The sequence below is a fragment of the Pristiophorus japonicus genome, chromosome 10 (genome assembly GCF_044704955.1).
Source record: "Pristiophorus japonicus isolate sPriJap1 chromosome 10, sPriJap1.hap1, whole genome shotgun sequence".
Lineage (NCBI taxonomy): Eukaryota > Metazoa > Chordata > Chondrichthyes > Pristiophoridae > Pristiophorus > Pristiophorus japonicus.
This window is the reverse complement of record NC_091986.1, coordinates 190,288,097-190,303,662: the sequence shown is the minus strand read 5'-3', so window position 1 is coordinate 190,303,662 and position 15,566 is coordinate 190,288,097. Positions and strand designations below refer to the sequence as shown.

Below are 15,566 nucleotides of genomic sequence, written 5' to 3'. Positions count from 1 at the left end.
GAGGCAGAGAGAAAACAGGGAATTATAGACCGGTTAGCCTGACATCAGTGGTAGGAAAAATGCTGGAGTCAATTATTAAAGATGTAATAGCAGCCCATTTGGAAAGCAGTGGCAGGATCGGTCCAAGTCAGCATGGATTTATGAAAGGGAAATCATGCTTGACAAATCTTCTAGAGTTTTTTGAGGATGTAACTAGTAGAGTGGATAAGGGAGAACCAGTGGATGTGGTGTATTTGGACTTTCAAAAGGCTTTTGACAAGGCCCCACACAAGCGATTAGTGTGCAAAATTAAGGCACATGGTATTGGGGGTAATGTATTGACGTGGATAGAGAAATGGTTGGCACACAGGAAGCAAAGAGTGGGTCCTTTACAGAATGGCAGGCAGTGACTAGTGGGGTGCCGCAAGGTTCAGTGCTGGGATCTCAGCTATTTACAATATACATTAATGATTTAGACGAAGGAATTGAATGTAATATCTCCAAGTTTGCAGATGACACTAAGCTGGATGGCGGTGTGAGCTGTGAGGAGGACGCTAAGAGGCTGTAGGGGGACTTGGACAGGTTAGGTGAGTGGGCAAATGCATGGCAGATGCAGTATAATGTGGATAAATGTGAGGTTATCCACTTTGGTGACAAAACCAGGAAGGCAGATTGTTATCTGAATGGTGACAGATTATTAAAAGGGAAGGTGCAACGAGACTTGGGTGTCACGGTACATTAGTCATTAAAGGTAGGCATGCAGGTACAGCAGGCAGTAAAGAAAGAAAATGGCATGCTGGCCTTCATAGTGAGGGGATTTGCATATAGGAACAGGGAGGTCTTGCTAAATGGCCTTGGTGAGACCACACCTTGAGTATTGTGTACAGTTTTGGTCTCCCAATCTGAGGAAGGACGTGCTTGCTATTGAGGGAGTGCAGCGAAGGTTCACCAGACTAATTCCCGGGATGGGCTGGACTGATGTATGAGGACTGGCATGGATCCGCTCGGCTTATATTCACTGGAATTTAGAAGAATGAGAGGGGATCTTATAGAAACGTATAAAATTCTGATGGTACTGGACAGGTGAGATGCAGGAAGAATGTTCCCGATGTTGGGGAAGTCCAGAACCAGGGGACACAGTCTAAGGATAAGGGGTAAGTCATATAGGACCAAGATGAGGAGAAACTTTTTCACCCAGAGAGTTGTGAACCTGTGGAATTCTCTACCACAGAAAGTTGTTGAGGAATGCATGCTATTATGCAGCTATATGTGGCAGCCATTCTGCACACGCCAAGGTTCCACAAATAGCTATTGCCAAAGAAAACTATTTCCTGATAAACAAGAATAAATTGGGTTTATTTTTACTGAAAATATATACATAACACAGGACTTAAAGATATATAGGGTTTGGTAATATGGTGGTTATGGATTGGGCCAGCAACTTCATGGTTGTGAGTTCAAATCCCACCATGGCAACTTGCTGCTGCAGTTAAGTACAGACAATCAATACTGCGGGAAACCAACTTCACTGCCTTACCCCAAAATCAAAGCTACCTCTAGACAGATTTGCTTCCCACATAAACATAACTTACTCGGGGTTCTATTCATGGTTTTGGTTATCTGAGTAAATTTTTCTCCCAAATAATTCAAAATATTCCACACACAGCTCAGTAGGTATGTGCACGACATGGTTTGGTAATGAACCATACAGTTTCTATGACAACTTAGCTGATCTCAGCCAGGGCAGCAGTGGGGAAACTACAATTAGCCTCAGTGCCTATAAACTGAAGGATTGGCGGTTGGATTAAACCTTATTCACCTTCAATGACTCCTGCTAGAAAGGCTGTATGTATGAATGTCTGGTGGCGTTTATCTGCATTGCCCTCTCTCCCCCACCCATTCATTCATCCATCTGTCATAACAAAAAAAATAGGAGCAGGAATAGGCCATTTGGCCCTTCCACCATTCAATGAGATCACGGCTGATCTTCTACCTCAATTCCACCTTCCTGCACTATCCCCATATCTCTTGATAAACTCATCGATTTCTTAATTTCCAAAACTAACACCATCTGCCTTAGTCTTCTGTTGGCCTACTGCTTTCAACATCATTGATCCTTTCTCTCAAAAGTTATTTTTTCCATTTTCCCTCCCACCTCCCATCAGACACAACTCCTCCATGTGATCCAACACCTGATCTCTTGATTTCCTCCCAACCTAGTTCATACAATCATAATAATTTGCAGCACAAAAGCAGGCCATTCAGCCCATCGTGTCTGTGCCAGCTGGAAAAGAGCTATCCAGCCAAATCCCACTTTCCAGCTCTTGATCTGTAGCCTTGTAGATTATAGCACTTCATAGAAACATAGAAAATAGTGCAGGAGTAGGCCATTCGGCCCTTCGAGCCTGCACCGCCATTCAATGAGTTCATGGCTGAACATGCAACTTCAGTACCCCATTCCTGCTTTCTCACCATGATCCCCCTAGTAGTAAGGACTACATCGAACTCCTTTTTGAATATATTTAGTGAATTGGCCTCAACAACTTTCTGTGGTGGAGAATTCGACAGGTTCACCACTCTCTGGGTGAAGAAGTTTCTCCTTATCTCGGTCCTAAATGGCTTACCCCTTATCCTTAGACTGTGACCCCTGGTTCTGGACTTCCCCAACATTGGGAACATTCTTGCTGTATCTAACCTGTCTAAACCCGTCAGAATTTTAAACGTTTCTATGAGATCCCCTCTCATTCTTCTGAACTCCAGTGAATACAAGCCCAGTTGATCCAGTCTTTCTTGATATGTCAGTCCCGCCATCCCAGGAATCAGTCTGGTGAACCTTCGCTGCACTCCCTCAATAGCAAGAATGTCCTTCCTCAAGTTAGGAGACCAAAACTGTACACAATACTCCAGGTGTGGCCTCACCAAGGCCATGTACAACTGTAGTAACACCTCCTTGCCCCTGTACTCAAATCCCCTCGCCAACATGCCATTTGCTTTCTTAACCGCCTGCTGTACTTGCATGCCAATCTTCAATGACTGATGTACCATGACACCCATGTCTCGTTGCACCTCCCCTTTTCCTAATCTGTCACCATTCAGATAATAGTCTGTCTCTCTGTTTTTACCACCAAAGTGGATAACCTCACATTTATCCACATTATACTTCATCTGCCATGCATTTGCCCACTCACCTAACCTATCCAAGTCATTCTGCAGCCTCATAGCATCCTCCTCGCAGCTCACACTGCCACCCAACTTAGTGTCATCCGAAAATTTGGAGATACTACATTTAATCCCCTCGTCTAAATCATTAATGTACAATGTAAACAGCTGGGGCCCCAGCACAGAACCTTGCGGTACCCCACTAGTCACTGCCTGCCGTTCTGAAAAGTACCCATTTACTCCTACTCTTTGCTTCCTGTCTGCCAACCAGTTCTCCATCCATGTCAGCACACTACCCCCAAATCCCCCAATTCAAGTACACATCCAAGCATTTTTTAAATGTGATGAACGTTTCTGCCTCTACCACCCTTTCAGGCAGTGAGTTCCAGACCCCCACCACCCTCAGTCAAATGCTTTGACACTCATGAAGCGTGATTATTTGATTCGGGTACTAGAGGGTTGCTAAGATCCTTTGAGTTGCACCCCAAGCTAAGCTACGATCCTGGGAATAAGAAAATATAACCATTTTGAACCTTGTTTATTTTTGGATAATTTGGTTACATGGCAACTGAGGCTGATGTCATTGGCATGAGAGACAGCAACAGGATTCAAGCTACCACTTGCGAATCATCAGTTCTGACCTACTCATTTGTACCAGTTTTTATTTCACTGGCCTCTGTAAGAGAATACCATGTGGTGTATAATAAAACTTTTAGCAGAAAAACTTTTTTTATTTTAAACCTTTCTTTGAAGTAAACGCAATAAAACATTCCATAGGGAAAAGTAACAGGCTCACATAAAGTTGTGTGATTTGAATGAAAAGAAATAAGGAGTCGAGCAGGAAGTTGCCTTTACTTGCACTCACTCAGTGAGTAGCTTTGCTCGTTGCAGCTGAACTGTGAGTTTGAATAAAGTTGTGTGAAACAGCAATGGAGGCGCCCAGTGTGAGCAGTTGGAGCTGGTTGGCGCCGCTCGTTGTCGGTGTGACCCTGTTAAAGTGTCTGCTGATCCCTGCTTAGTAAGAGCTGCCTCGGGCCCGGGGCTTTATCCTTAAGCTGGTTTTGTTTGAAAGTATGAATTTTCGCCACACGCACGGTCCGGGGGAGGAGAGGAGAGGGGCCTGGAGATGCTGCGACCGCAGTTTCAGGGCCAAATGTTCTGTTGCTTTTAATGGGACTTTCGCCGAATGTTACTGCAAACGGAGTAAAATGTTTTAAGGGTTAATCTCTTAACGCTCAGATCAACTGTCAGACGTTTTCAGAAATCCATGCTATAATGTTCCTTCGTTGTCCCCATCAGATTACAAATCTGATCTTTTTTCTAGTTCTCTGCCCTTTCCAGGAGCGGTTGAGTGCAGGGATACAGTGACACGGCCAATGGGGACCCTCCAGTGCTTTGCCCAAATGAGCTTTCTTGAATGTGCCTATGGATGATTAAAAGACTTGCATTTATATAGCGCCTTTCATGACCACCGGACACTCCAAAGCACTTTACAGCCAATGAAGTACTTTTTGAAGTGTAGTCGCTGTTGTAATGTAGGAAATGCGGCAGCTAATTGGTGTACAGCAAGCTCCCACAAACAGCAACTGTGATAATGACCAGATAATCTGTTTTAGTGATGTTGGCCAGGGTTAACTCCCGTGTTCTTCTAAATAGTGCCATGGCATCTTTTATGTCCACCTGACAGAGCAGACGGGGCCTTGCTTTAACATCTCATCTGAAAGATGGCACCTCTGACAGTGCAGCACTCCATCAGTACTGCACTGGAGTGTCAGCCTAGATTTTTGTGCTCAAGTCTCTGGAGTGGGACTTGAACCCCCAACTTTCTGACTCCGAGGCAAGAATGCCACCCACTGAGCCACAACTGACATTACTGTTGGGGGAGAGGGAAGAGAGTGATGGGATGACTGCTTTGCCCAATCCTGACCACACATGCAGACACTTTCCTTGCCACTGGACATTGATTAGGATTGTTTTTTTCCCCTTCCCTAGCTGGGGGGCTCTATGGCCAATTGTATTCCTCTATTGCTACCCAGGCTGAGATCACATCACAAGATTCTTAAAGATGAGGAAGGCCATCTAATGCATACATCCAGAAAGACCCTACTTGGTACAAACTGCTAGTCAAAACTGTACTTTCATGGTTTATATGACTCAATATCACTCTGCTGGGTACATTTACCCAGCAAGTCATCACAGTGGAATGAAAGGTTGCATCTTTAAACAAAAATGACTGAATATCACTCTAAATCAAGTGTGAAATAGGCCTGTTTGTAACTTTGTGCTCCATTTGTTGGAAATGCAGTAGTGTTACTGATTAAATTGAGTATTTTTAGTACTTATAGTTCATTTAATTGATGTGCATGTGTTCTGCAGCAAAGCGTCTGACCATAAAGCAAAATGATCATTGATTGTGTATTTATCATTTCAACTGTCTTATTTGGGAAATGTACATCATTGATCTATTTGCATGAAATGCTTAGTTATTATTTAATTATTTCACTTGTAGTCATTCAACAGACTTTGAAGTCCACAGAAACTGGCTGGCAATTACTCACAGTTTTCCTGTTTCACAGTGGTATTATGAAGTAAGTCTTTACTATTTCAGGGTAGCTTTCATGATATGTGAAGGTGTGCTATGTCCTGTGATAATTTAGTCATTCCTGTCATGTCCTTTCAGTCAGGATATGGATGACGAAGACCATTCATCCCATTTTATTTGATATATTCGGAACACCTACAGTCCTACGCATCATAACCTTCCGGAAATACTAGGGGACCGAGGGTCTAGTGAGAAGGAGGAACTGAAGGAAATCCTTATTAGGCGGGAAATTGTGTTAGGGAAATTGATGGGATTGAAGGAAATTGATGTTATAATCTACCAAAATTCTCTAGACTCTGGGGAGGTACCAGCGGATTAGAGAGCAGCTAATGTAACGCCTCTGTTTAAAAAAGGGGGCAGGCAAAAGGCAGGTAACTATAGGCCGGTTAGTTTAACATCTGTAGTGGGGAAAATGCTTGAAACTATCATTAAGGAAGAAATAGCGGGACATCTGGATAGGAATAGTGCAATCAAGCAGACGCAGCATGAATTCATGAAAGGGAAATTATGTTTAACTAACTTACTGGAATTCTTTGAGGATATAACGAGCATGGTGGATAGAGGTGTACCGATGGATGTGGTGTATTTAGATTTCCAAAAGGCATTCGATAAGGTGCCACACAAAAGATTACTGCAGAAGATAAAGGTACGCGGAGTCAGAGGAAATGTATTAGCATGGATAGAGAATTGGCTGGCGAACAGAAAGCAGAGAGTCGGGATAAATGGGTTATTTTCCGGTTGGAAGTCAGTGGTTAGTGGTGTGCCGCAGGGATCAGTGCTGGGACCACAACTGTTTACAATATACATAGGTGACCTAGAAGAGGGGACAGAGTGTAGTGCAACAAAATTTGCAGATGACACTAAGATTAGTGGGAAAGCGGGTTGTGTAGAGGACTCAGAGGCTACAAGGAGATTTGGATAGGTTAAGCGAATGGGCTAAGGTTTGGCAGATGGAATACAATGTCGGAAAGTGTGAGGTCATCCACCTTGGGGAAAAAAAACAGTAAAAGGGAATACTATTTGAATGGGGAGAAATTACAACATGCTGTGGTGCAGAGGGACCTGGGGGTCCTTGTGCATGAAACTCTTTTTGGAGTTTATCTGAAAAACATAAAACATTAAACCGTGCCACCCGACCTGGATGACACACCAGACATTTACAAGGCCCTTTTTTTTTCATTTTTGTGGGGTTTTTTTCTTTTTTTGTGGTTTTTTTTGTGTTTTTCTTATTTTTTTGTTTTTTTTTTGGGCACTAAAATCAAATTTTTTTCCTCCAGTGCCCCCTATAAAAGGAGAGGGGGACACTAAAAGCACCGGCAATTAAAACAAATTAAACTTTAAAACGTAAAATCCCAAAAGGTTAGTTTGCAGGTGCAGCAGGTAATCAGGAAGGCAAATGGAATGTTGGCCTTCATTGCGAAAGGGACGGAGTACAAAAGCAGGGAGGTGTTGCTGCAACTGTATAAGGTATTGGTAAGGCCGCACCTGGAGTACTGCATGTAGTTTTGGTCACCTTACTTAAGCAAGGATATACTAGCTTTGGAAGGGGTACAGAGACGATTCACTAGGCTGATTCGAGAAATGAGGGGGTTAACTTATGATGATAGATTGAGTAGACTGGGTCTTTACTCCTTGGAGTTCAGAAGGATGAGGGGTGATCTTATAGAAACATTTAAAATCATGAAAGGGATAGACAAGATAGAGGCAGAGAGGTTGTTTCCATTGGTGGGGGAGACTAGAACTAGGGGACACAGCCTCAAAATACGGAGGAGCCAATTTAAAACCGAGTTGAGAAAAAATTTCTTCTCCCAGAGGGTTGTGAATCTGTGGAATTCTCTGCCCAAGGAAGCAGTTGAGGCTGGCTCATTGAATGTTTTCAAGTCAAAGATAGATAGATTTTTAAGCAATAAGGGAATTAAGGGTTACAGGGAGAGGGCGGATAAGTGGAGCTGAGTCCACGACCAGATCAGCCATGATCTTATTGAATGGCGGAGCAGGCTCGAGGGGCTAGATGGCCTACTCCTGTTCCTAATTCTTATGTTCTTATGAAGACCGATAAATCCACGGGGGCCTGATAGTCTGCATCCCAGAGTACTTAAGGAAGTGGCCCTAGAAATAGTGGATGCATTGGTGATTATTTTCCAGCAGTCTATCGACTCTGGATTGGTTCCTATGGACTGGAGGGTAGCTAATGTAACACCACATTTTAAGAAAGGAGGGAGAGAGAAAACAGGTAATTATAGACCGGTTAGCCAGACATCAGTAGTGGGGAAAATGTTGGAATCAATTATTAAAGATGAAATAGCAGCACATTTGGAAAGCAGTGACGGGATCAGTCCAAGTCAGCATGGATTTATTGAAAGGGAAGTCCTGCTTGACAAATCTTCTAGAATTTTGTAAGGATGTAACTGATAGAGTGGACAAGGGAGAACCAGTGGATGTGGTATATTTGGACTTTCAAAAGGCTTTTGACAAGGTCTCACACAAGAGATTGGTGTGCAAAATTAAAGCACATGGTATTGGGGTTAATGTACTGACATGGATAGAGAACTGGTTGGCAGACAGGAAGCAGAGTCGGGATAAACGTGTCCTTTTCAGAATGGCAAGCAGTGATTAGTGGGGTGCTGTAGGGCTCCGTGCTGGGACCCCGGCTCTTTACAATATACATTAATGATTTGGATGAGGGAATTGAGTGTAGTATCTCCAAGTTTACAGATGACACTAAACTGGGTGGTGGTGTGAGCTGTGAGGAGGACGCCAAAAGGCTGCATGGTGATTTGGACAGGTGAGATGAGTGGGCAAACGCGTGGCAGATGCAGTATAATGTGGATAAATGTGAGGTTATCCACTTTGGTGACAAAAACACGAAGGCTGAATATTATCTGAATGGTGGCAGATTTAAAAAAGAGGAGGTGCAAGGAGACCTGGGTGTCATGGTACATCAGTCATTGAAAGTTGGCATGCAGGTACAGCAGGTGGTGAAGAAGATAAATGGTTTATTGGCCTTCATAGCTAGGGGATTTGAGTATAGGAGCAGGGAGGTCGTACTGCAGTTGTACAGGGCCTTAGTGAGGCCTCACCTGGAATATTGTGTTCAGTTTTGGTCTCCTAATCTGAGAAAGGAAGTTCTTGCTATTGAGGGAGTGCAGTGAAGGTTCACCAGACAGATTCCCAGGATGGCAGAACTGACATATGAGGAGAGATTGGATCGACTGGGCCTGTATTCACTGGAGTTTAGAAGGATGAGGAGGGGGATCTCATAGAAACATAAAATTCTGACGGGACTGGACAGGTTAGATGCGGGAAGAATGTTCCCGATGATGGGGAAGTCCAGAACCAGGGGACACAGTCTTAGGATAAGGGGTAGGCCATTTAGGACTGAGATGAGGAGAAACTTCTTCACTCAGAGAGTTGTTAACCTGTGGAATTCCCTGCCGCAGAGAGTTGTTGATGCCAGTTCATTGGATATATTCAAGAGGGAGTTAGATACGGCCCTTATGGCTAAAGGGATCAAGGGGTATGGAGAGAAAGCAGGAAGGGGGTACTGTGGTGAATGATCAGCCATGATCTTATTGAATGGTGGTGCAGGCTCGAAGGGCCGAATGACCTACTCCTGCACTTCATTTCTATGTTTCTATCATAGCATCCAATTGTTTCTTAAATGTTTCCAGATTCTTTTTTTTTCTCCACAAAGTGAAGCTTTTTGTGTAAAAGCTTCAGTCCCAAATTTGCCTTTTTGTTGGCTTAGACCTGTGTCCTTTACCCTACCGTCACAGTTGAACTTGATGTAGTGTCCTGGATTTACTGCTCCTATCCCATTTATTAATTTAGAAGCCGCTTTTATGCCTCCTTTATCAAGGCTGAAATGTTCAAATTTGTTAATTATTTCTTTATAACTCGGTCCACTGATTCTAGGGATCTGTCTTTTCCCTTCTCTGTGCAACAACTCCAGGGCTTTATTGTCTGACGTGTTTACGTGATCAATCTAGATATAGTACCCGAGGTGCAGTTAGAGCAAAACATTGTACAGTTTCAGATTGGGTAAAGCCTGGATTATTTTTAATGTTTAAATATGCCTGGTTCCTTAATCAAATGTAGTTTTCAGTTGAAGCAGGGGTAGAGGGTGTAGATGTAATTCAGCCCCCATTTTAAAGCTTCTGCATTCTGTACTTATTTTTATCCAATACTCTGATATTAAAATAGACTACAGTTAAATAGAAAAAGGTACTAATGGTTTGGGAGGCAGCGAACTAGAGTTGGAGCACAGGAGTTTCTCGACAGTAGAGATGACACAAATAAAGGCATTGTAGTGTCACCACTGGCAGGAGGGAGTAATTACAGCATGACAAGTTTACATAAATAGTTTCCATTTTAAATGTGGCCATAGGAATGTATAATGGGTCAAGTATGTGCAGATGTAAGATTTTTAATATATTAAATAGATAATATAAAACAATGTATTTTATAAAATTAAGGACAAAATATGTCTTTAAAATGATAACTGAATTGCTTTTGCTCGTCCTGGCCCAATTAACCCCTGTCCTTTAATTCTGCTTCACCATGTTAGTTATATAATTGAATAAGACCACTTATTGTAATAGCCATCAGCAAGAATAGTCATTGGACCAAAGTTCACTAAATGAGGTATATGTCATGATATTTACTTGACTTAAATAAATGTCATCTTTTAATTGATACTAAATGCTGAATTGTAAATGTATATAATTAAATAAAATACAGTGTATAATTTTTATTTTATTTTCTCTCTCTATTACTCCTCATCCTTCTGCCCCCCAAATCTAGGCGACTTCAGAATGGACTTTGGACTATCCACCATTTTTTGCGTGGTTTGAATACCTACTCTCCCTCGTTGCGCAATATTTCGATAAGGAAATGCTGGTTGTTCAGAATCTTAATTATGCCAGTAATGCAACAATCCTATTTCAACGACTTTCAGTCATCCTCGTGGACATAGTATTTATTTATGGAGTGACAGAGTATGTCTTAATATTATCTTTTATATTTATTTTTAAAATGTGCGAGTTCTTTATTAGCTGTATAACAAGTATGTAAATATTTACTTTCCAATTTGAAAAGTTAAGCATCAGTAATCATCAAAAGTATTTGTAAAACCACCAGCTCTGAGAAATGAAGGATCACTAAATGCTCAAAGTGCTGATTTAAAAAAAATATATATTTTTCCATCCTCTACTGAAGGTGCTGACACTTTTGGAAGTATGGTTGCAAGGTTACTGGCAGTCTTCTGATACCATGTAAAGTGGCCATTCTTCATCTTTTGTGTCAGTAGTCTCTTCAGCCATGGAAGAGAGTTTCTTAATCTTAGTAAAGCCCAATTGTGTCCTCAACTAAGACCGCCTATTTCCACCTCTGTAACATCGCCTGTCTCTGCCACCGCCTCAGCTCATCTGCTGCTGAAACCCTTATCCTTGCCTTTATTATCTCTAGACTTGACTATTCCAATGCACTCCTGGCTGGCTTCTCCTGTTCAATCCTACGTAAACTTGAGATTGCCCAAAACTCAGCTGCCCGGGTCCTAACTCGCATCAAGTCTCGTTCGCCCACCACCCATGTGCTCGCTGACCTACATTAGCTCCTGGTTAAGCAACGCCTCAATTTTAAAATTCTCATTCTTGCTTTCAAATCCTTCCATGGCCTTGCCCCTCCCTATCTCTGTAATCTCCTCCAGCCCCATTCTCGAGATATCTGCGCTCCTCTAATTCAGGTCTCTTGAGCATCCCCGATTTAAATTGCTCAACCATTGGTGGCCGTGCCTTCAGATGCCTAGGCCCTAAGGTCTGGAATTCCCTCCCTAAACCTCTCCACCTCGCTACCTCTGTTTCCTCATTTAAGACACTCCTTAAAACCTAACTGTTTGACCAAGCTCTGTCCTAATATCTCCTTATGTGGCTTGGTGTCAAATTTTGTTTTATAACACTCCTGTGGAGCGCCTTGGGATATTTTACTACGTTAAGGGCACGATGTTAATATAAGTTGTGCTTTCATCTGATGTCCACATGTGCACTTTCTAGCAGGGATCAGCCCAGAGATTGCAATACTCCTACCACTGCCCAGGCTGAGACCAGCTAACTCCGCATATATGGGATTGAACTTTGGAACCGTCCTGGCCTGCATGGCTCAGTATCACACTGGGCAATGCATTCACTGCTAAGCCATTGGAGAAGCTCTCATTTAAATTTTTTTATAATCACGTCAGATCAGCCAGCCAGCCATGTGTCTGCTCAACTTTCAAACAAAGTTGTTGGGTCAGCTTGCAAAGAATTGCATTCCAACTCATTTATTATACCTCAGTCGGGAGCGTTCTTTTGGTATTTGGCTGTGTGCTTTGAAAGAGAAAGTGAACAAAAGATAAAATGGCTCTTAGCGATGAGAAATGTGAATTTCATCCTGACCCTCCTATGTCATGGGAATGTGGATGGGAATAGTGCAATTGGCTATCAACATAGGACTAATCAGCGATCATTGTTTAAAATGCTATTTAATAATGATCCTCCACTATTTTGAATTACCAGTCACAGTTATGCTGTTAACGAGGATACTGGGTAGAGCCCAGGCATTTCCCACCCTGTGTAGTTTTCATGTAGCCAGCTAAAGAATATAGTTGTTGGAAGATTGAGAGCTGGTTGCCATCCCTCTTACCTGAGAGTGGTGCACGACCATAGGGAGGTCAATAGAAAAGGTGAAAAATACCATGTACATTAACTGATATATTCTCACCCGTAAAAATGTATTTATAATATTTGTTTTTAAAAGTTGCATTAGCAGCAAGCCTTTCTGTTCAGCCCTGCTAACAATTTCCATCTTGATTCTCATGTTTTAAATATTTTGAATGACATTACATGGGCATCATTGAAATTAACTGTAGGTGACCCGTTTAAAATTACATTAGCAAAAGGCATTGCCATTTTGACATGCAACCCAAAACAAAATCCCCTATCGAAGTGTTTTGTATCATTTTTCCTATTGTAGCCAGAGACTCTTTATAGTTTAGTGGAAAGAAAATCAGCAACTTATAGTGGCTGGTAATCAACATTACAAGCTGTTTTATTGTTTAGAAACATCACATTTAGAATATATTGTTATGGTGCTCCTGCGTTACATAGGACTGCAAAATGTGCAAAAGAAAATCTCCCCCCCTTGCTATTTGCTTCCATCACTTTCGCTGTCTGCACAATAACTGCAGTTAGAAAGCAATTCAACACAGGATCCTAAAAGTGAATGGTGTGTCTTTAACCACTGCGCTATCTCGTTCTCGGGGGTAGAAGAAAAATGGAAAATGTATAATCAATAAGCATATTTTTATTTGTACTATTTTAAAGGTGTTGTAAGTGTGTAAACAGAACAAAGGAATCAAAGGAAATAATGGAGAGACCAGCTTTTATACTTGCAGTGCTGTTACTTTGGAACTTTGGATTATTGATAGTTGATCGTATCCTTGCATTATAAAGTACATCTTTTTAAACAACTACTGGGTAATATTTTATAGATTCTAATGCCTTAAGTGTGGCTTCATTTTCCACCCCATGACAAAATATTACTGTTGTTCCTGGCTAGTTTTAGTCAGCGAATATGACGTGCTTTAACTTATATTGATTTATAATACTTTAGTCTATTCTATGATGGTAGAGACTGGGTTTATTTATTGGTGAAATTTATGATTTAAAATCATAACTATCACACTATTGCTGGTGATAGTAAAAATGAGTATATTTTAGTAGCAACTACATGATGGTTATTTGTCTTTATTTTTTGTGTAATTTTGATTCGTTTAACAAAGTAATTGTGAATATTTTTAATGGTATCTTGACTAATAGCATCGTATGTGGCGCCATGGAATGATGGGACATTGTGACTTGACTAGAATCCCGGATACTGCTGGGTTCCTGATTGGAAGCCACTTTGGGAAGGTGATTTCTGCAGGATCACAGTTTAGAGGAAGATTCGCCCTGAATGACGTTCGTAGAGGCCGAAGAGCAGGTTTCCTTTCTCCGATTTGGATGGTGCGTGATTTGGGGAGAACAGAGAAAGAGGAAATGTTGCCTTTATTTTTTTTAAACTTGTGTGTTTCTCTCTTTCTCTCACACATACACATGCAAAGTATCATTCCTTAATTCAAACTTAGATATTCACTTTCAGTACAATGGCTTCTTATTTGGTTTGATGCTTCTTTCCATTGCAAGGATGTTTCAGGTAATGTGGGAAATTCAGTATAACAACTAATAAATAATTGAATGCGATTCCCTTCAGTGCTTGCTCATGGTATACATCAATCACAGAAATATGAACAGATTTAACACTCCATAATGTTGGAAAACAATAAAAAGGCTTCAGTACTACAATACTGGAAATATTTCCGGTATGGACTGGTTGGGCGGAATGGCCTGTTTCTGTGTCCTAAATCCTATGTAATCTTATGTAATGTAATTTGATTTTATTGCAGGGCAGACATTTGGAAAGCGCTTTACTCTTTGCAGTCCTGCTGAACTTTAAGCACATTTTTCTTTATGTGGCTCCTGCCTATGGTATTTACCTGCTACGTTCATACTGCTTCACTGAGAACAAACTAGGTACTGAACTTCTTTTTTACAATTTGTGATAAGATACAACTTAGTTTAGTTTTTTAGTAGATTTTCAATTGTGAAGTGAAAAGCAGGGAGCAATTACGGGGATTGGTGCCAGGGAGAGCTGAAGAGGGATGAAAAAATGTAAAAATAGCAAGGAGAGTGGAGTAGAAAATGATATTAAGAGATGTGTTCTTTGTGAAATGACCAAGATAATTATGGAAGAGGAAGTCAATCTTAGTTCACCCATTCAAAATGATCCCAAAGTCCCTCCATTGCAGCATCCAATTGTTTCTTAAAAGATTCCAGGGTTTCTGTCTCCACTAGTTACCCTGCGAAGGCGGTATAGCAGTTTGATAAACCGGAGTGACTTGCTAGGTCACTTCAGAGAGCAGTTAATTATAATTAGAAATTTTACAGAAATCGTCTTTTTGATCATCCAGAAAGGTAAATGTACTTGCTGAATCTGTATTGCTAAATCTTTTTAAAATCATTCTGCTTCTTTTGTAGGGGTCACAGTCTAAGGATAAGGGGTAGGATTTAGGACCGAGATGAGGAGAAACTTCTTCACTCAGAGAATTGTGAACCTGTGGAATTCTCTGCCACCGAAAGTTGTTGATGCCAGTTCATTGGATATATTCAAAAGGGAGTTAGATGTGACCCTTACGGCTAAAGGGATCAAGGGGTATGGAGAGAAAGCAGGAATGGGGTACTGAAGTTGCATGATCAGCCATGCTCGAAGGGCCGAATGGCCTACTCCTGCACCTATTTTCTATGTTTCTATAAGCTAGGTTTTTCATTTTGTGTTCCAGAAATCTCATTCATTCTTGCGCGCTCATTTTTTTTAAAGTAGAGTTTTATCAAAATTGCTCTCTGTCTGAGGAAGCCAGTTTTGCTTGTTTTCAGCTCATACAACCTGACACCACAGTTGAAAGAAACATAACCCGAAATTTCAGCACAAATATTTTTCCTCAAGTGTTTATCTAATTCTCCCTTAAATGTTCTGATTGCCTCAACCTCAATAGTCACTTGCAGTAAAGCATTCTAGATCCTCATCACTTTTTGTATGAAAATATTATTTCGACTCTCTCTCCTTTATACTTCTAGTACTAATTCTGAGTTTGTTGCCTCTTTTTACAAATTTGCTGACCAATAATACTGCTGTAATGAAGCTCCTCAAAAGTCAAGAATGGCTTTATTACTATAACGTAATTTTTCCTAACCTT

The 15,566-nt window shown here is 41.3% G+C and overlaps 1 protein-coding gene across 3 annotated transcripts in view; it reads left to right on the top strand.

The window, feature by feature from the left end:
• alg8 (ALG8 alpha-1,3-glucosyltransferase) overlaps positions 1 to 15,566 on the top strand; it is a 35,714-nt gene that overhangs the window by 4,563 nt on the left and 15,585 nt on the right. For 2 of the 3 annotated variants that reach the window (XM_070891602.1, XM_070891600.1), the window contains exons 1-6: positions 4,068 to 4,156; positions 5,648 to 5,726; positions 10,544 to 10,737; positions 13,099 to 13,208; positions 13,902 to 13,969; positions 14,220 to 14,346. In XM_070891602.1, the coding sequence (XP_070747703.1) occupies positions 4,068 to 4,156; positions 5,648 to 5,726; positions 10,544 to 10,737; positions 13,099 to 13,208; positions 13,902 to 13,969; positions 14,220 to 14,346 (667 nt within the window). Of the gene's footprint in view, positions 1 to 4,067; positions 4,157 to 5,647; positions 5,727 to 10,543; positions 10,738 to 13,098; positions 13,209 to 13,901; positions 13,970 to 14,219; positions 14,347 to 15,566 lie in introns of those variants that run through there. The other variant, XM_070891601.1, reaches the window with a different exon arrangement.